Genomic DNA, 21,378 nt, shown 5'->3' with positions numbered 1-21,378 from the left:
AGCCCAATAGACCTAAATCAATTCTAATGCAACTCAACCTAATTATTATCCAATCCTAAGCCCAAACCCCCTACTCAAGGTCAAAATCATACCCATGATCACAACCAATCACCATAAAAATCAATAATCACCAATAAGAGACATATGTCACCACCATAACCCACTTCCCTAAATTCATATACCCAACCTCATTATCATTCTCAAAAAGTTAACTACACCCAGGTCATAACCTAATCCCATCACATTCTACTCAAAACACTCTACAAGCTATCTCCATACCTCCTACACCTTTTCTCCTTAATTAATTCACATAATACACACCCCTATACCTCTTTAGATACTTTTCACCATCTCCTCCACCCTCTCAAATATCAACAACCACCCCTCTTATATAACCATTCTCCTAATCAAAACCCACACTTCTTAACTCCACCTAAGATCCAACCCATATGGGTTGAAAGATCCAATCTACTTGGGTAAAAAACTAACTCATTTACACCATTTTTCATATATGCCCTTCCCTTAATCTCAATTCTCCTACACTTCACACACAAATCTCATACCATCCGTCCTCATTTTATACTTTCACCTCATTCTGCCCTTAAAAGTCACCTCAAAATCCTATAACTCCCTCTTACAAACCCCATAAAGTTTTGAATCCCCTCTCCTAGACCCCTCAACTCTCAATCTTTCTGATCCCTTTCAATCCCTTTAAAAAATTCTCTCAATTCACAATCCCTACACTAAAATACCTACACTATCATCCTTAGGTTCAAATACAAGAACAAGAAGACATATTAAGATATTAAGATGAGGAAAATTCAAGAAAAGAATACTCTCCTTTTCTCCCCTCTATCTTCCCTTTTTCTATCATCCCTACTTCTTTTATTTTATTTTTGGTTTAGAATGGGCATATGATGTAATTCTAACCCTCCCTTACCTTTGGTAAATCATACATCGATTCGGTCAAAAGCGTAGGGGTTGAAGCCCCTTTTAAAAATAAAATTATATTATTTTTAATCCCTAATCACAAGTTGCACGCACCACAAAACTTATTTTGATGCTAAAAATAGTTGGGCCCATAATCATAAAGTCGACATTTTTTCAAAACTTGTTCTCTAAAAGTAAAACATGGTAGGGTCTCTTCTCTTAATAAGTCGACCCTCATAATTTAATCCGACATCAAAATTCTTTATGTATAGGGTACAAAATCATCGCTTTCTCAAAATTGTCCCATTCTTTTTATATTTTGTAAAATGGCCATATTTTTAAATGTTACCACCTTTTGGTGGAAAGAAAGGGGTACCTAACACCTTCATCGCTCTCTAACCGAACCCTTTCCTAGATCTTAGATAGTCTGGTACTTTATCCTTACGAAAGTCATTACAAAGAAAAAAACAAATTATTTTTCTCAAAATCATATTTAAGGTGCCCATTCACACTATTTTCTAATAAAGAATGATGACGAATCCAAATCCGCGTAGAGGTAATCTTTAGATGTGAAAATCACATATCTACACCTATGGCACATGTATTCTATTTGGGGTTAAGGGAGGTAAAAAAGGAAAGGTAATAAAGTTGGAGTGCTATTATCAAAAAGGTGGGAGAAGAGTAAATACAATAAAGTTGGAGAGGTATTATTAAGAAATGGGAGAAGAGGAAAGTCAATATATAAAGGCTTTTTTATGAATTACTAGCATTAGAGCAACTCCAATCGGGGGTTTAAAATTGGCACCTTCTTCATTTTGAAGCCTCCGAACCTCTTTTGAACTCTATCCAGTCCAAGTTTCAAAATCACTATTGAGTCTCTAAAATACTATTCACTCACTTACAAAAAGAAAAGTGGAATATAATATGGTGGGGACAAAAATGATATTTAAAACATGCTCAATAAAAAAAGATCAAAATTGTTATTTATGATATAAAAAAAAAAAAGAGGGAGTGGGGGGGATAAAGTTGGTATTTTATAAAGGTAAATAGTAATACTAATAGAGACAGGGGGTTCAAAATTCTCTTCGGGTGATAGAGAACCATAATCTTCAAAATGAAGCCCGGCTGGAAATTGGTTCAAAATAGAGATAGGGTCAAAGAGCTTCATCTCTAAATATAAAGATTTGAAGATTGGTTGGAGTTGTTATACAACCGTGAGTTCTCTTAAACAGGGAAACTTGAATGTTGGCCCGGCCCAAAGCAGAGTGAACTATCCAAAAAGCCCAAGACATGACTTGTCACAACCCCAATAGTTTTTATCCCTATATCCAAATCGAAAGCACCCTTACCTAAGCCTAGGCCCGGGGATCAAAAACCAACTCTACATGAGTCATCAGAGGATCTATCTTGTATTTGTTGACTCTCCAGCGTCACTCAAAAACACATTGGTGTTTGTGTGACCCTATGTGTCAGAAGGAACAAAAGAAACAAATTGCAGCAACCCAATAAAATTGGCTATTTAAAGGGACAACAATTTCCTGAGGAGGAAAGGACTACTTTCATGATCTGCAAGAGCATCTCCGGCCCTTACCCAAAGTCAGACTCAAATTTAAAATTTGAGTAAAACAGTCAATTTTGATGCTCCAGTCCTTGAATTAAACTTATACCAAACAGACTTTTACCCAAACTCAAAACACAAATCAAGGTAGAGTTCAAGTAAAAATCAAATTTCGCGATCATATTTTCCTTACTAACATTGTAAGTTTCAAATATTACGAAGGGTTGTCGGGCCCATACGGATTACCCCATTGGCATCCAACATTAGAGCCTTATAGCACATATATATATAGGGAGCGGTTCGGCAGCCCTAAAGTTTGCCAAGTTTGATGCCAAACATTTTTTGTAAATCAATTTTGATGGGATTAGAAGTTTTGGAATAGGCTGATTTTTTGTGAGGATGATCTCTACGGTGAAGAGATCATCCTCACAAAAAATCAGCTCATTTTGAAACTTCTAGCCCTAGTTTACAAGTTGAAGAATCGTGGACTGTCCAATTTTTGTAACTCACTTTTGATGAGGTTAGAGGTTTTGAAATAGGCTGATTTTTGGTGAGGATGATCTCCTCATCATAGAGATCATCCTCACAAAAAATCAGCTCATTCCAAAACTTCTAACCCATATTTTGAAAAATGTTTTGCACCAAACTTAGCAAATTTTAGGACTGCTGAACCGTCCCCATATATATGTATATATATATGGGAACGGTTCGGCATATATATATATATATAGGGTCGGGTTCCTGCGACACACATATAGACAACGTGTTTGTCTTATATGGGCAAAAATGTTTGGAATGGGCTGATTTTTTGTGAGGATGATCTCTGTGATGAGGGGATCATCCTGGCAAAAAATCATCCCATTCCAAAACTTGTAACCCCATCAAAATTGATTTACAAAAATTGGACGGTCTATAATTTTTCAACAAAAATTGGACGGTCTAGAAGTTTTATAATGAGCTGATTTTTGGCAAGGATGATCTCCTCACCACAGAGATCATCCTCACAAAAAATCAGCCCATTCCAAACATTTTTGCCCATATAAGACAAAACACGTTGTCTATATGTGTGTTGAAATGGTTGTCGTTTGAAATGATGATCTCCTCACCGTAGAGATCATCCTCACCAAAAATCAGCCCATTCCAAAACCTCTAACCCATGTTTTGAAAAATGTTTTGCCAAAATGTTTGTTGCTGAACATTTCCCATTATATATATATATATATATATATATATATATAGAGTCCCGGTCAGCAACAAACATTTTGGCAAAACATGGGTTAGAGGTTTTGGAATGGGCTGATTTTTGGTGAGAATGATTTCTACGGTGAGGAGATCATCCTCACCAAAAATCAGCCCATTCCAAAACCTCTAACCCATGTTTTGAAAAATGTTTTGCCAAAATGTTTGTCAAAATGTTTGTTGCTGAACATTTCCCATATATATATATATATAATATATATATATATATGTTTTGGACTTCATCAAAGATATTGAAAATGGACAGCTGCCGAACTCTCAAATTTAAATTTAAAATTCGATGGTGAAAATTATTATTATTATTTTTTTTTTAAATTCCAGAGTTTCTAAATTTTTTTTCCCTCTACAACTCTGTGGCATTGGATCATGTTTTAGGATGCCAGAATATGAGCTCAAGACCCTCAGTAAGATTTGAAATCTTACTCTGTAGCATTTGTTAATAAACTTAAGTAAAAGTAAAAGAAACGGGTGCCAATAGATGCTCTCGAAAAAGGTCACAAAAAAAAAAAAGAAGTATTGTTGGTGATTTTTATACTCTCCAATTCTTAATGAAAACGTTCACAAGGACAACACAAAAGTAAAAAAAGCCTCACATGCCCATTATTATATAGGAATCAACTTTAAACTTGATGTTCTTAAATATTATTTCTTTGATTAAATATGTGGATTTAATTAAGACAAAGGCCCAAAAGAGAGTCAACCATTGTGCCAAACATTTTTCAAAATTGGAAAGAGATCTATCCTCATCAAAAATCAATTCATTCCGAAACTTCTAACCCTAATTTACAAGTTGAAAAATCGTGGACAGTCCAATTTCTACAAATCAATTTTGATGGGGTTAGAAGTTTTAGATTTGGCTGAATTTTTTAGGATGAACTTTATGATGAAGGGATCATCCTCACCAAAATTCAACCCATTTCAAAATTTCTAACCCTTACATTGAAAAAATGTTTGCTACAATGTTTGAGTCTCTATGGGGCCTCCCAACGCCTCCCTTTTAAATATATTTTAAATTGGGATAACAAAAATTAAATGGGATGATTCTATAAATCATATATATTAAAAATGTAAAATATTTTTAAATTCCACTTATAATCCTACATACATGACTTATTTGTAATTATTCCCAAAAAGCTATTTTTATTAACTATGAGAACTTGAAATAATGAACCACTTCTCACTGAGTGTATTATTTGTTACAATATGTTTTGATAAATTATGTGCTAGCTTAGACCTGAGATGGTAAGTCAATGGGTGGTGGTACCGTAGATCTTAGTTCAATTATAAGCATCATCTTTTTACTGGTCTCAGTAAAAATAGGCTTTACCTATCAAGAAAAAAAAAATGGTATCCTGAAGTAAAAAGGAACCAATATCATGGAATAATGGAAAGAACCAAGAGTAACTCAAATATACAAAGGTGGAGCAAAAAGTTCAAAATATAACCCAAAGCAAGGCACCATACAAAAATAGTTATAAAAATCGACCAAGACCGAGATGAGACACCATAACCGAGTTGTGCTTTTTCATCCTCTTTCTAGTTCACAAATCGCCAAAAAGCTTTTGAATCGGCTTCTAAGTCATCTTGGTATAATTCATGAATGAGATGAGACATGAACGAGATGCCGAACCAAGATTTAAAACATGCAATCAAGTGATAATATTGGTAACTACCTGTCTCCCCCTCTCTCTCTCTCTCTCTCTTGACATGCATGTCTCCTAAGAAACATAAATTCTACACAAATGTGCCTGTTCATATGGAGGTGGGGTGGGATTCCAGCTTACAATTCTCCACTCAATACACACACAAGCAACCAATAAACAACTCCCACTCCCTCCATTTAAACAACAACAACCACCATCATAGAGGATGTTATACTACAGACGACTCCACAACTTATGACATGCTTTACATTCTCACTATTTGCCAGTTGATGATGTAGAATGCCCCTGTGCGCCAGGTGGTGCTGTCGGCATCGGGTAGTTGAGAGCAAACTCTGGAGGAGCTTCAACATATGGGCTCTATGAGGCCCAAAGTTCAAGAATGGGGAAAAAATCAGTAGTTGATAATAAATTATTCTAAATGGATCAGGATTCAAATAAATTAATATCTTTGCATATAACTCAACTAAGGACAAGAGATTGATTTTCTATCGACCTTTTTTTTTTTTTTTGCTTATCGTGGGTAACCCCACCGTTCAGGTGAGACAAATCCCACGGTCACACGCACTGCCCCCTCGGAAAGTCCTACGTGCAACTGGTTGAGTCGAGGGTCAACCAGACCCTAGAGGGTGGTCCCAAGGAATTCATTGTTTCATGGGGTTTCAAACACTTGATCTACCCTTCCTGAAGAGCTTATCTTTTCTTTGTTTTTGGATAGATAAAGGTTTATACAAATAACAGAAAGGGAAGGTCAAGGTGACCAGTCCAAAAAGAAAACAAAGAAAAAACAAAGAAAGGGAAAATAACTAGCTGAACGATCACAAACAAATTCCCACCGAATAAGAAAATCCACAGAGAAAACCCCCTTGGAACTCTTTGAAAAGCTTGCACCAAAAGAATAAAAACCCAAGAATCGAAGGCAAGTTAATCCTTGATAATAAGCTTCCTGAAGAGCTTACCAAGGCTCAGCTTGCCACTAGGCCAACTCCTTGGGGTTGATTTTTAATAAAACTTAATCTAGTATCAAATCATTTTTTTTTTTTTTTTTGAAGTTTCAAGTACTCATCTTATTCCAAGTGGCACTGGCATACTTCTTAGACTACTCAAATCAAATGAGCTTTTAAAACAGTATCAGTGGGGACAAAGTACCTTGGGGGAAATGTCGGTATAGAGTTGTTCTGGAGGTGCAGATTTTGGCGATGTATCGGGAGAACTTGCATCATAGCTCTGTTCACATCCATTCAGCTTATGAACGTTTGGTGTAGCTTCACCTTCACCCCCATTAGATTTAACCTTCTAATTTGATATCATGTTCTCATGTATAAGCATTAGAAATTTGATGGACAAAATTTACAAAACCTAGCAATATTGAGATATAAATACGAAAAAAGAAAATACCTGAAAGATTTTCCCAAGAGTTTTCAACCCTTTTGCACGAGCGCGAAGCTCCTCTCTCTTGACATTGTTGTCTTGAAGGACCTGCAATTAATCAAGAGCATATTATGATAGAAATCGGTATGTTGAGGAGAAGTCTTTTATTTTTTTTTCCCGAGGGATGGATCCAAGGTTCTAGCCAACTGCCACAACTAACAAATAGAGCTGCTACTGGCACCCCAACTTTTACTTATTACACCGGAACTTTATAAATTATTTATCACGCCAATTAAAGATTAAAACACACCCTTCTAACATGATAACAATAGTTCAGACAATTTCAGTAGTTGTTACAGTTATGATTAGGCTCATATAAAATCTTAAACCCAAAAAAAAAATAGAAATCTAGCTAAAACAAGAGAGAGCTTCTATCGGCACCCTAACTTTTACTTATTCTCGATTAGTTACTTTTTTTATTTTTAATTGGGGAGTAATAAGTAAAAGTTGGGGTGCCAATAGCAGCTCCCTTAACAAAATGCAAGGGGAAAGAAAAGAAGGAAACAAACCATCTGACAGACACGGGAAAGAGTGGCTTCAATATCAGCAACGTTAAGCTTCCATAGAGAGTCAATCATCAACTTTTTGTGAGACTGCATGTATTCTTCAAGCTCTTCCTCAGTGTAGTTTCCCTCAGTACTGAGCTGTCGTTTCATGTCCTCTTGTAGCTGGATCAAAGCAATTGCACCTGACAGAGACAAAGCCATCCATGGCAACCAATTCACTAACCAAGAGAGATGATGGTGGATATCTTTGGTGGCCAACTTCATAATACACTAGATGTGCATCATAAGCAGTGCTCTCATATATATATATATCCTCACCAAAAATCAGCCCATTCCAAAACCTCTAACCCATGTTTTGAAAAATGTTTTGCCAAAATGTTTGTTGCTGAACATTTCCCATATATATATATATATATGGGTGGCGTTTGGAGGCCCTAAAGGGAGCCAAACATTGTGCCAAACATTTTTTCAACGTATGAGTTGGGTGTTTCAGAACAGGCTGGTTTTTGGTGAGGATAATCTCTATGATGAGGAGATCATCCTCACCAAAAATCAGCCCATTCTGAAACTTCTAACCCTATCAAAAGTGATTTACAAAAATTGAACGGTCCATGATTCTTCAACTTGTAAACTAGGGTTAAAAGTTTCTGAATGAGCTGATTTTTGGTGCGGATGATCTCTTCGCTATAGAGATCATCCTCACAAAAAATCAGCCCATTCCGAAACTTTAACTCTTATTTCAAAAAATGTTCGGCACAATGTTTGTCTCACTTTAGGGCCTCCGAACACTTCCCTATATATATATATATATATATATATACATATAGGGTCCCGTTCGGCACCCAACCATTTACCCAACAATTTGCCCAACCATTTTTGTCTTACATGGGTTAGAAGTTTTGGAATGGGCTGATTTTTGGTGACGATGATCTCCTTTTTGGTGAGGATGATCTCTATGGTGAGGAGATCATCCTCACCAAAAATCAGCCCATTCCAAAACTTCTAACCCCATGTTTACAAGTTGAAAAATCGTGGACCGTCCATTTTTTGTAAAGCATTTGTGATGGGGTTAGAAGTTTTGGAATGGGCTGATTTTTGGTGAGGATGATCTCCTCACCATATCATCCTCACCATAGAGATCATCCTCACCAAAAATCAGCCCATTCCAAAACTTCTAACCCATGTAAGACAAAAATAGTTGGGCAAATGGTTGGGTGCCGAACATTTCCCATATATATATATATATATATATGGAGAGAGAGAGAGAGAACTTCTATTGCCACACCAACTTTTTCTAATGCCACCCAAGATATGTGCTAATTATTTGGTGATTACATATGAATTGGGGTGGCGTTAGCAAAAGTTGGTGCGACACAACCACCCATGGCAACCAATTCACAATCCAAGAGAGAGAGATGATGGATATCTTTGGTGGCTAACTTCATAACACACTAAATGTGCATCATAAACAGTGCTCTCATGAGAGAGAGAGAGAGAGAGAGAGAGCTTCTATGAATTGGGGGGAGGGGGGGTGTGGATTCTAAAGACCAAAGGCAACAGATATCTTGGGTAAATCCTGCATGCGTGCAATCACACATACAGATGCAGGCAGGAAGGAAGCATTAACAAGCAAAAACAACTGCACAAGGCTTTTTGGGCATCAAAGACAAAATAATCTGTCACCTGTTGCAGCTGTTACTTGAGATTTGATGAAGTGGCCTTTGTTTCTGAACCACTCAGCAATGAATGGAACTCCCAAATATATTGCTTTCTTCCCTAGCTCCTTGGCTGCTTGCCTTGCATATATGTAACCAATTGTATTCAACATATCGACACCATAAGCTGAAAAGAACAGCAATGGATAAATCAGAAGAATGAAGTAATACTAAAAGCAAGAGGTGATTATTTTTGGTGGCCAACAAGTGGAAGAAATAACTAACAAAAAAAATAAAATAAAACAATGTAGGCAATCCAAATTCCGAAGCTCCTTAAATGGCCATCTTCTAGCAGGAAAAGACATGCAGAATTTCAATGCTTCATCTTAGTGAAGAGAATTTGTAGGACTTAGATTCAGGAGGAATTTCAATAGCAGGGAGTTCGAGTCGATTGCTAGCCTGATTAACGTTTTGTCTTCCAGTTCCAATGCCCTTTTAATGATGATCATAGGATGTAGATAAGAAGGTAAGATGGTGACAGTACATTCCATCAGTCCATGGCTTCTAATTCGTCATCTGACTTTCCATCTTCATAGATTTGGGGGAATCCTGTTCCATCCATGGCTTTAATTTTTTATTTTTTTTGGGGGGGGGGGGGGGGAGATGTCTTCTTATTGATTTTTGTTGTGTATAAAGTCAATGGTGTGTAGCTATGAATCACCTCTTGATCCACTATTGTGTTTCTCATGCAATCTGGTCCCATTTCTTCGCTTCTCCTTGACAATTGAGCATTCCATAGGTCCATCCTGTCCCTCTTTCAATCTTTGCAGCCATAGGATTTTTTAGGCAAGAAAAGAAAAGATTTGTTAGTCTAAGTCCCTTTGCTATATGTTGGGCTATTTGGACAGAACAAAACAGCCATGCTTTTGAAGTTAGAGAAGCATGATCTTCAGAGGTTATCATCTCTATCCTTGGTTTCATGTTTTATTGGTACAGGTCATTTCAGAAGATTAAGGGAGTTTTTTTTATGTGGGATGCAAATCAAGATAGTAGTTCCGATGGAAATTTTGGAATTATGCAGGTTGTCATTTGTTTGAGTCTAGAGTTATTATTTTTATCCCTTTTAATTGATTTGGATTAGTTTTAAATGAGATTATTTTATTTTTAGATGTCATTTAATTATTTTAGAGGTCATATATTAGTTTAAGTATTATTTTTATTTAAGTCTTATTTTAAGGGGTCAAAACTTGTCGTATTGGGTCCATTTTGTGTCATTTGATATGTTATTCAGTTACTATTCAATGAGTTCAAGATTTCGCAATTCTAGTGAGTTTTGAAGAAGTTATGGCCAAAATACGATGAGGTGTCAGTCTTACACGGGATTGACTTCTCAAGGTCAAAAGAGTTAATTTTAATGTAATTTTAGGATTAGTGTTTTGAGTCTAGCCTATATACATGGCCATTGTAATTGATTTTATCAATTTATGGAATAAAAAAATTAAATTCTGCAGCTATCTTCTAAAGAACTCTTCCAGTGATTGGAAACCCTTGGTGTGATTCCAAGGTTTTATCCTTCTATCCATTTTCCTTTTCTTTTAATTTTTTTTTTATCTATTTTCTTGATTTTCTTTTAATCCTCTTTGTTCTTAATTTTTGAATTCTCAAAGTCTTGAATCTTGAATTTCAGAAACCCTTGTTCTCAAGAAAAAAAAAACCCTTTCAATAATATTTTTTTCTTCATCACCACTCAATTAACCTTTCAACCACCTTTCCCCAAGTAGAACAACCTTAGAATCGAACAGATTCGGGTTGTCCTGCATTATTTTTCGAAGACTTTATTTTTATTTTGGAGAATGTTTTAATAAGAGAGAGTAGCTCTTCGGATTTGCTTTATATCTTTCATTGTATTTTCCTTCTTCTTGTAAGGCAGACCATGCCTTATCAAGCTCCTCTCTTTCGATTAAAAAAAATGTTATCTTGTGTTCATTAGAAAAAAAAAAGCTGAAAAAACTTGAGGGAGAGAAAAAAAAGGGTGCCTATCTGTAATTTATAGATGTTAGAAGAAATGTACAAGAACTGAAACATGTTGATCTGGTACAAACAAAAATTTTGAAACTGTAAATAGCTCCAATAATTCTATGAAAACCATTTCAGAAATATACCAAAGAGTTTTGGTACATGTCCTCATTATATATAAATAAATCAACTTTTATTAAATAACAGAGCAAGCCAGTCAAAAAAGACCAGAAGTCTTTTGGCTTTTCATAACTCCAAATACTACGTGAATACTTGTTTAGCGACCATAGAGATAAAGCACAATGCAGAGTAAGCTAAAAGCTGATTAAAGCATAACCTGCATTGGAGAGCCTTGTGACCTCGGCCTCTGCATGACTAATAAAGTCATCCCTGTTCCCTTGTACATATTGGTTGAGTCGATCTTTCAGTATTTCTGCAAGCTTCTCTTCTCTTTCTTTTTGAACAACCTGCAATAAAGAAGAATTCGTGCAAACATCCAAAGGGGAAAATCAAGTTAGCAAAACTGAAAACACTGTTCAAAAATTGGGCAAACAGAAGTGAAGTTGTAGGATTCAAGAAAATAGATATAAAATATGAAAAGGGATCGCTAAGAGATGCTGATAATGACACAATAGGAAAATATAAACAGGAAAGGGAGTTGCGAAATACATTTCTAGAAAAAACTATAGATGTTTCTTCCTTTTTATGATTCCAAAAATCACCACTGCTCACCAAAGGGGCACAATGACAACCTCCTAATACAGATTAAACCCACATTTATGGATCACCGCCAGCATGGCATTGCAGTAGCAAGTCCAGAAGCTGAATAAGGGTTACCTCACATTGACAGCTGGAGTAGAATTTATGCCAAATCAATTTCACAAATCCTGATAATAGATCCCATTGGGACATGGCTGTCCCAGCTAACAACTTTAAATTTAATCTCAATGATGTCAAACAGGGTAGAACCCAAACAACCTGAGTCCTGAGTGGCTGCAATACATTTCTGCTCACTGCTGCAGTTGCATCTAATATATCACGTGGCACCCAAGGCCAAACCTTGAAACCATGGTCAACCAAAAAAAATTGATTTGGAGCATGGCCAAGTGAACTTGGATAAGCAAGAAGCTAAGTTAAACAATTAAGCAGACCTCTCATAAATAACTGCCACTAGGAGATTACTAAATCTTGATGCACCGAAGTTGATGACAACAAAGACCTATAAGTTGAGGTTCTAAAAGAGAGAAAGCAAGACCAAAAAGAAATGATTGAGGTAGTGGGAGTGGATATTAACAAACTTGAATTAACAGAAGAAATAACTTTAGACATAATTGGATAGGGGAACAAGCCGACTGCAATTTTTTGTAATAAGGCTTGATAATATGAACTTAGATGCATTAAATATGAAAACCAAAGACTTTTGGCAAGGAGAACAATTTTTTTCTTTTTAAAAAAAAAAGTTAAGGGGCTATCTTCAAAAGTTTGTAAATATAGATCACATATGGAGCTTATAACTAGAAGGAAACACCAATCATATAAAGACCATAAGCTATTAAACTGTTAAAGATTAGTATTATAGGGGGACAAAAGAAAACAAAAAAGAAGAAGAAGCTTTAGCTAAGATGAAAATAACAAAAAGGTTTTAGGCACAAATGGTGTTATAATAAAGGTTTGGAAGTGCATGAAAAGAATTGGATTTTTCGAGTTAGCTAAGGTGCTAGATAAGATTTTGGAGCCTTGAAGAAATGTCAGATGAAGAGAAAGAAGAACTAAGGTAACGATTGTAAGAACAAGGTCAGGGTACAAAATTGCACTAGTTAATGTGGAATAAAATTTATGACTCAGGTTATGGTATTATGGGAGAAAGTAATGGATAAAAGATTCAGACAAGAAACAATGACATCGCATAGCTAATATAAATTCATGTTAAGGAATTCAACAATTGATGCTATATTCTCACATTGAAAATTAATGGTAAAATTGAAAAAAGGAAAAGAAAGAACGAACATACACATAATTATTATGAACATAAAGGTATATTGATAGACTCCCTAGAGAATTAATTCGGTTGTTGCTGGGAATAATAGGTGTCCATACTTTTGTGCAAAAGGAGTAATGTGGAATGCAACCGATGATGAGACTTACTACAATTTTATTTCACCAGTGGCAAAATCTTCCCAGTTGAGGAGAATTGATAGGGGCATCAAATCTTAAAGAATAGATTTTAGTTGTTGTTTAGATTTCTATTTCAAGACTTTATTTTGATGTTTTTTGGGCTTATTTTGATGTTTTATTGGCCCATGGTCTTAGTATAATATTTAGGAGTAATTTAATAATTTTGATGTCTTATATTTAAGTTTATTAGGATTTGAAATTTAGGAGAGAGAAAGTTACGAAAATTAGGTTTACTTATTAGGTATTTTATTTTGACTAAGATTTTTTATTTATTTTCTTTATATAGATTGTATTAGGATTTTTTATTATTAATGAACAGATTTTGATGAATAAAGAATGAGTTTCTTTCGAGTGAAGTGGGTTCTTCACCATTCTTGATGTGATTCCAAGAAATCCTTGGTATGATTCCAAGGATCTATCTTTCTATCCCTTTCTCTCTCTTTTTTTTAATCTTTTTTTTTTTCTGTTCTATTCTTTTGTTTTTTTTTTTTCTTGATTTTATTTTACTTTATTGATTCTTGAAACCTACAAACCTCAACCTTTAATCATTTTTCCATTCTCTTAACCTTTAATCATTACCCTATAAACCTTAACCTTTAATCATTTCTCCATTCTCTTAACCTTTAATCACTACCCTATAAACCTTAACCTTTAACCCCTTTCATGTATCACGTCGTAATTGTGAGAAAAAAAAATATTTTACTTTTGGGTCTACCCTATCCTAGCCCAAGTCCTTAAACCCAATCTTAAATCAATTTTCCTAAATTCCCCAAATTTTCTTTTCTCCCCTCACCATCCTGCATCAAGGAGCTTCAAGAGTAACTTAGAATGGTTTAAGTTTTCTTAGAGTGGATATTAAACTATAGGTGTCATTTATGGTTTAAGGGATTAAAACTTCCAACTAGCCTGTTCGAAATGCCACTCTCGCTTCTGATCATAAAATAGTCCAACTTCAAAAAATTTAGGACACCCCCCCCCCTACTTCCAACACAAAGCACTTCATGGCAGTTCCAATAACTAAAAGTACAACACATGACACTGAATGTCGTCATGTGGCAGACTATTATTTTGATTTAATGAGTTTGGAATGTGAAATTATGAATTTTCATCTTACTTTAATGGTTTTCCCAATTTTCTCTGTTTGTTTTGAAAATTTGTTATTGATATGTATTTATTAACTATTTACCTACATTAAAATACATGCACATGAAGTTCACACTTCAATGTCTAAAAGCAGTGTGGGGTATTAAGTGATTGACGGGTATCGATCAAACTAAAGGGAAGATTTTACAAGACAATAATAAAAGGAACCATGCTGTATGGAGCTAAATGTTAGGCAATCAAGAAAAATATTCATAGAGTGAATATAGTAGTAATGAGGATGTTGAGATTAATGAGTGATAAGACTAGGAAAGTTGAGATTAGAAATAAGTACATCCAAGGGAGTTTAGGAATAAACCAATAGGAGATAAAATAAGGAAAATAAGATTGAGTTTGGGTATGTACAATAAATATCAATAATTTCTTTTTGATAAGTATAAGAATTTATTAAGATGAAAAAATAGGGGAAGAGGCGAGGTGGCCCCTATACAAGCAAATAGCAATAACGGTTCTAGTGAGAATCACTTTGGTGCAAGTTGAAGCCTCTAAAGGCTAAGAAGGAAATCCAAAATAACATGGATGTAAATATGGCTCAAGAATAGAGCTGAATAGCGAAAAAAGATTGATGTTGCCAACACCAATGTAGTCACCATCTAAAAACAATGGAGGGAGTGCAAGACTAGATCCCAAGTATGGACCTCAATGGAAGCTAAAAGTCCTTCCAATAAAGTATTGCACTGTCTTTGTGTTGACTCTAAAAAAATTGTATAGCTTATTGCCCCCAGTGTATGGGAATTTGATTGAATTTGAAGCTTGTTGTGAAGATAAATACATGTCACCATCAATGTCCAACACTAATATGAAGTGTCTAACATGCCGCATCCCAAAGACATGATACATTGACACATCCAAGCAGTTTATTTCATAAGTTGAGAGATACAGCTTCTAAAATACTTCATGTTGTATACAATAGCCTCTAAAATACTTCATGTTGTTTACAATACAATGAGAATGTATCAGATAGGTTGATATACATTGAAATCATATTAACAACAGATTTCTTTCATGACATGTGTTGGCAAGAGTCTAATATGATAAGAACAAATATTTACAAATGGAGTGTCCTAATTACATAGTTCCGAGTAAATATGCTTTCAATTCCAAAGACATATACTTTCCAAATTAAGTATTGAACTACAGCAAACAGACTAGTGTTTGAGTTGGGAAAAAAACAAAATATATGAGTTGGGATAAAATGACACATTATTGTGACACAGAAAATGACAAATGTCTTAAAAAATGGCTAGGGTGATCTCCCCTCCACGGAGTCATTTTCACAAAATTTCTGCCAATTCAAACATTTCGACCCTTAGCAAAAGTGGACTGAGTTGACACAATCTGGACCACTGTTTCCAACTTTAAATTGAACTCAACCTTTAATGTGGTTAGAAAGAAGCTTTCCAAAATTTAGATTATTTTATATTTACTAATAAGGTGACAGTACGCTGAATGAGTGAATATAAAATTTGCATTGATAGACTTATAATAACTTTTGTATACCCTTGCGAGAAACCTTAAAGGAGGGTTTAACCAAATTACATTTTTTTACTTTATAAGGTCACTAAAATTACTTTCTAATTAATAACAGTGTATAAGGTGATTAAAATTCTCCTCTCCAACTTAATACTAAATATACTAACTGGTCCATGCCAAATAACTTTTAGTTGTTCTAATGAGAAACCTTAAAGGAATGGTTTACCCAAATTAATTTTTAATTATCATTGAGAGTTTTCCCTCTGAATTTAACAAACCATACTTGTAGTTAAATGGCAAGGATTACTTTCCTGACTCACCTCTGATCATGAGCATTCCAATATAACACCTATCAGGAAAATTAGTTCTCCTCAGAAATACAATTGTGGCGGCCATTTGCCCCATTAAGTTAGAATACTAAGAACACGACTCATTGAAGAAAGTTCTCTTTACCCATATGATATTATCACCCATCCAAGAACCGAAATAAATTTATATATAACTAAACAATCAACTGTACAACCAGATGTGAGTAATATGGAAATAAGGAAGAAAATATGGAAGAGGGTGTGGTGGCCATGATAATGACGATCAATGCTCTTTTACATATATAGACCTCATACAGGATGGAATTTTGATGTTACCACTTAGACATTTTGTGTTAAGATTTCAAATTATATGTTAGGGAATTAGAATGCATCATTTTGGTTTCTCACTACAGTGTTGCTTTTGTTGTATTGTTTATTTCGGGTTCTCCCACCAATTAAAAAAAAAAAACTATCAATCACAAAAAGGGAGAGAGAAAATACAACCTAAAATGGCTTGAAGGGCAAGCAATACCAACAATAAAGTGCCCTAAGAAACAATTTGGGTCCCTTCCTCTTAAAGATAATGTCATTGAAGTAATGGCACTCAATTAAAAGAAAAATAAAATAAAAATATAGTAATTTAAAACGTACAATTAAAAAAAAGTTATTTGAAGATTTCCAATTGGAAGTAGATTACTAAAAATTATACCCTCATTTTCTCTTGTAACTTCTTAGCATCGAACTGTTCCCCTTCTGTGCAGATGTCAAGTGAAGCCATTGATGCCATTGCAAGCTCACCAATGTACTCCTCAAAAAGTTCACTCCCAAAGAGCATTGCAAAAATCGCTGCTGGATCAATGATTGCTTCACTGTAAAATACACAGACCATGCAAAACGGGATCAAAATATGAACTTCAATTTTAAATGGTCTACATAAATCTGAAGGAAAAAGGAGCCTCATCCCGAATAAATTCCTAAAACCTATTTTATCAAATTGATGGGTAATGAAAATTAAAACTTACGTTGAAATTCCTGATTTCCCATGAGCATCGTAAGCCTGCCTTTGTGCTGGATCACTCAATACTTGGTAAGCCTCCCCCAAGACCTGAAAACATTATAAAGTAAAACTTTATGGCGAATTACAATGATCATTGTCAAAACTAGAACTCCCAACAATCAAATTCATAGCTAAAATTGTTTTGTGGAAAAGGATATACATAATCTTATAGGAAACAGTATATATGATCCTATAGAAAAATTAGTTCCGAATACTTCCAACAGAAAATTGTAAAAAAAATTGTGTAAATCTTATCTAGAAAGAATACTTTTCTGAGTTAATTATTGCACGGCTGTGTAATTCTCAAACAAGGCTGTGAATGCCATCAAATGTTTAAAAAGTATTTTCTGTAGTGATCAAACATGCATAGTCTTTTTTTTTTTTCTTTTTCTTTTTTGATAGGCCAAGAAGATTTATTACAAAAGAAAGAGAGCAAGGTATTCGAGATGGACCATCGAGAAAAGGAAAAAAAACAAAAGAAGCAACTAATCAACTGCCAGATTACAGACACTATCCCACCAAACAAGAAAATCTTCCAAAAAGACCCCCCTAAAGACCAAATATGCCTAGTCAAAGCACACACTTTATCAACATAAAGACTTTTTTGAAGAGGTATCAAAGGAATCAATCCTTCACTAAATTGGAGGGAATAAAAGACTCCAAAAACTACCATGATAAAGGCATTTGAATTGACATAAAGACTTCTCCAACCAGAAAGAAAAAATGTTACATAATAGAAAACAAGAGGAGGGTTGAGGAGGCCAGTAATGAGTGTATGAAACTATCGTGTGTGAGATTGTCCAAGTGATTGGATGCCTTTCAACATCTAAAAGGTGGCCAGTAACGAGCAGGTGGCATGTAAGTGCATAAGCCTAGAGTACACGGCTATTCAAATGATCAAATATTTTAAAACAAGTTGCATGCTGTCCAAACCAATTAATAAACATTGTTATCCTTATTGTTATATTAGTTTAAAAAATGCATGATGTCAACATTGTCATATAAAGAACTAATCAAAATAGACTACAAACCTGAAGTTGGACTCATCACATTGCTTCCATCAAAGATAAGGAAAAATAAGGATTTTTCTCAAAATATTTATTAAAAAAAATGCAAAGACTTGCCTGGAAATTTTGTGCCGCCAGAGGATCATTTGGGTTTTTATCCGGATGGACTTGCCGTGCCTACAAGGCACAAATGAAATTAACCCATAAGGTACCCATGAATTAACTAAGCATGCCTAATGATCTTCCAAATCATAGGCAAAATTTATATATACATGCATAATATGATTAACATATACAAAAAGGACATGAAAAAAAAAAAACACCTCTAATGAATCTAATTATGTTAGAAAATTGAAATTTAACCTGTTAGGTATATAGATCCTCAATCATTAAGCACTTGCACAAATAGTATAAGAAGCCAAATAATTTTTGTTCACAATATACGTCAATTTGCCTAATTGCAGTAACTTTTCTATTAAGAAATAAGTAACCAAGTACAGACACAGCAATTATTTGGCGGATGTCAGTTCAGTTTAACTCAGATAAAACCAGAAAAGTTTCAGCAAAATTTTGGGGATTTATAAAACGATGCTTTTAGGTTTCTTCCCAAAAACCCATCAACTTCAACCTGCCTAAAAACTATATCTAGTTCTTGAAGGTTGACGAAGATTAAATCTTGAGGTTGAAAGGTCCCTTATTGGGGAAAAAAAACTAGAATTTTATTTTCAGAAAATTTGAAGAATTCCATGATAGAGGTTATGGGCAATGCGTAATCATCCACCAACTAATAATTAATAACGTTTTACTTGTCAAAAAATAATAATTAATATTGTTTTGTTAGCAGTAAGAAATGTCTTATTCAAAGCAGCTCTCAACTGCTCTTTCAAGAAAACATCTTTTAAAGCTCATTATACTTGAAAGAAGGAAACAAGAAAGATAACTACCAAATATTTATGTAGGGAGGTGGGACCCAACAAACCCTAAAACCAAAAATCATTCTCAATATAATTGAAACTGAGAAAAAAAAAATAATAATAATAATAAATAAATTACTCCAAACCATCAAACCCATAATTAAATTTCCCTTCTGATTCCAAAACCTAAAAATTTCTGGATCTTACGGTTGAAAATACACATGTGATCTGGGGAAATTCTCACATAAGAGCTTCTTATTTTAAAATTTTGGACAATTTATAGTTTAAAAGAACAATTAAAAGGGGGAAACTTTTCCTAACCCTCTAATTTACATAAAAGAGAACGAAGAATCTCTCTCTCTCTATATATATATAATGGAAATTTAAACAAAGTGATACCTTGATGTAGTAAGCTTTCTTGATCTCTGCTTCGGTGGCTGTAGGGATGATCCCCAAAACATCGTAGTATTCAGTTTCCTTCACCATTTGAAAGCTCTTTCGATTCGATCCACCGATCCGTTTGGGATTCGAAGCAAATCGCAATGTCTTTTCTCCCCTCCCCCGAACTGATTTCGTTAATTAAAAGATAAAAAAGAAATTTTTTTAAGGTTGTTCCGATGCTGCAGGAAGAACAAGGCTACTGTAATGGCGGAGAAAGAGAAAGGAAATGTCGTGGCTGCCGCTTTGGATATATAACAGAATGATTTAGTTATACCCCCCTCAACATTTTTGTAAATATTTGAGATACCTCTTCCTATGTTTTTAAATTAATAACATCCCCATGACCTTGGTCTTTCTTTTAAGATTAATAAAAGATGACCTAGCTGCCCTCAACTTCAACCTCTATAACCGAAAACCCTTCCATTTTTTCAACCAAAATCATCTCATCTTTCAAGCTCTTCAACTTCTATAATAACTTAGTTTTAACTTGTTCAACCTCATTTTCAACCATGCTTTTATTCCTTTTTTTAAAACTCGAAAAATTTTATAAACAAAAACTTTATTGCCATGTGTTCCAAAAGTCTTAGTGTTCTTGAGGCATTAAAGTTGAAGTAGATAGAAACTTTAGCTTAAAAATAAGATAAGGGCATCAATGGGTACCTAATTATCGATTATCAAATGTATTCAAAATTGATTAGTAGATTTTGTGTCTACCTTCATGGGCCATATTATTTTGGGACAATGACAGTAAACACTTGTTTTTTGAAAATATGTATCAACAAGTCTCTTAGTGAAAAATGCATACTCTTAAGGACATGTTTTATACTATATTAATCTAAAAAGGATATTTTGAAATTTTCTTTTGATTAAAATACCTAAATTACTCTTATAATAACTATTTTAAATGTTTAAGAAAAATCGTGTTTTTATGAGAGGTGGTCCCTCCACATTTTGATGAATATTTAAGATATTCCTATGTTGTAAAATTAATGGCATGCCCCTTGACCTTAGACTTGTCTTACATATTAAAGAAAAATGATTTAAATCATGATGAAAAAATAATAAAAAACTATTATTTTTTCTTCCCAAAATTATTCATCTTACTCTAAGATGATGATCAGACTAACTTTTGGTGTGTAGATAGACCGATGCAAGATCTAACATATTTAGAAACCTTCATGTGTATATATATATATGAAGTCTTCATAAAGTTTTCTTTTCAAATGTTTTAAAGAATTCATTGTTGGTTTCAACTATCAAATTAGGACTATAGGTTATTTTTTTTCATTAAAAAAATAATCGTTTATATTATTAGATACGTAATGTACAAGTATTTGTAGCGTTAATTTTGATTCAAAGAATTTTATACACAGAATTGAAATTGATAAGAATTGGAGCCAGTGTTTTACTTAAAATTCCATTATAAGTTTTTGCTAAGCTGAACTATTGATACCCCTAGTTGAAGGTGAGAATAGAAAATTAAATGAAAGAAGCTAAAAGTTGACTGATTTTGAAAAAAAAAAAATATAGGATTATTCATTAAGGGATGAGGACATTTAGGTCATTTTCTAGTCTATAAGAAAAGACCAAGGTCAAAGAATATGCTATCAATTTGATAACATTTGAGGGTAATACTTTGGAGATATCAAAATATGCATCGTTGCATTTAAAGCTTGTAGGAAGAAAAAGGTTACCCAGTAGATGCCACATTGTAATATATTACACGCAGACATCAAAGTTCGATGTCGGTTATGGTGCATTTATATCGTGTGGGCCCATAGAACTGTCCCCTAATTACATGTGGCCGTTTCTGGATGGACCTATATTG

General features: G+C 34.2%; 1 protein-coding gene across 2 annotated transcripts; it reads right to left on the bottom strand.

The window, feature by feature from the left end:
- Positions 1–5,098: 5,098 nt before the first annotated feature.
- LOC147404675 (chaperone protein dnaJ 10-like) lies at positions 5,099–19,787 on the bottom strand. 2 transcript variants are annotated; one of them, XM_086440721.1, is made up of 10 exons: positions 19,509–19,787; positions 18,313–18,372; positions 17,154–17,236; positions 16,841–17,000; positions 11,352–11,481; positions 9,027–9,185; positions 7,347–7,525; positions 6,805–6,885; positions 6,556–6,699; positions 5,099–5,766 (listed from the first exon to the last, which is right to left on the bottom strand). In XM_086440721.1, exons 1-10 carry the CDS (start codon positions 19,593–19,595, stop codon positions 5,665–5,667), a joined length of 1,185 nt encoding a protein of 394 aa, XP_086296847.1. In that variant the 5' UTR covers positions 19,596–19,787; the 3' UTR covers positions 5,099–5,664. The 2 variants fall into 2 exon arrangements, with proteins under 2 accessions (XP_086296847.1, XP_086296846.1); XM_086440720.1 differs by having other exon boundaries at positions 6,556–6,702; positions 19,509–19,786.
- Between the last annotated feature and the right edge of the window lie 1,591 nt (positions 19,788–21,378).

The sequence above is a fragment of the Akebia trifoliata genome, chromosome 4 (genome assembly GCF_017979445.1).
Source record: "Akebia trifoliata isolate Shusen 1 chromosome 4, ASM1797944v1, whole genome shotgun sequence".
Lineage (NCBI taxonomy): Eukaryota > Viridiplantae > Streptophyta > Magnoliopsida > Ranunculales > Lardizabalaceae > Akebia > Akebia trifoliata.
Note: the sequence above shows the minus strand (reverse complement) of the source record. Positions and strands in the feature narration are given on the sequence as shown.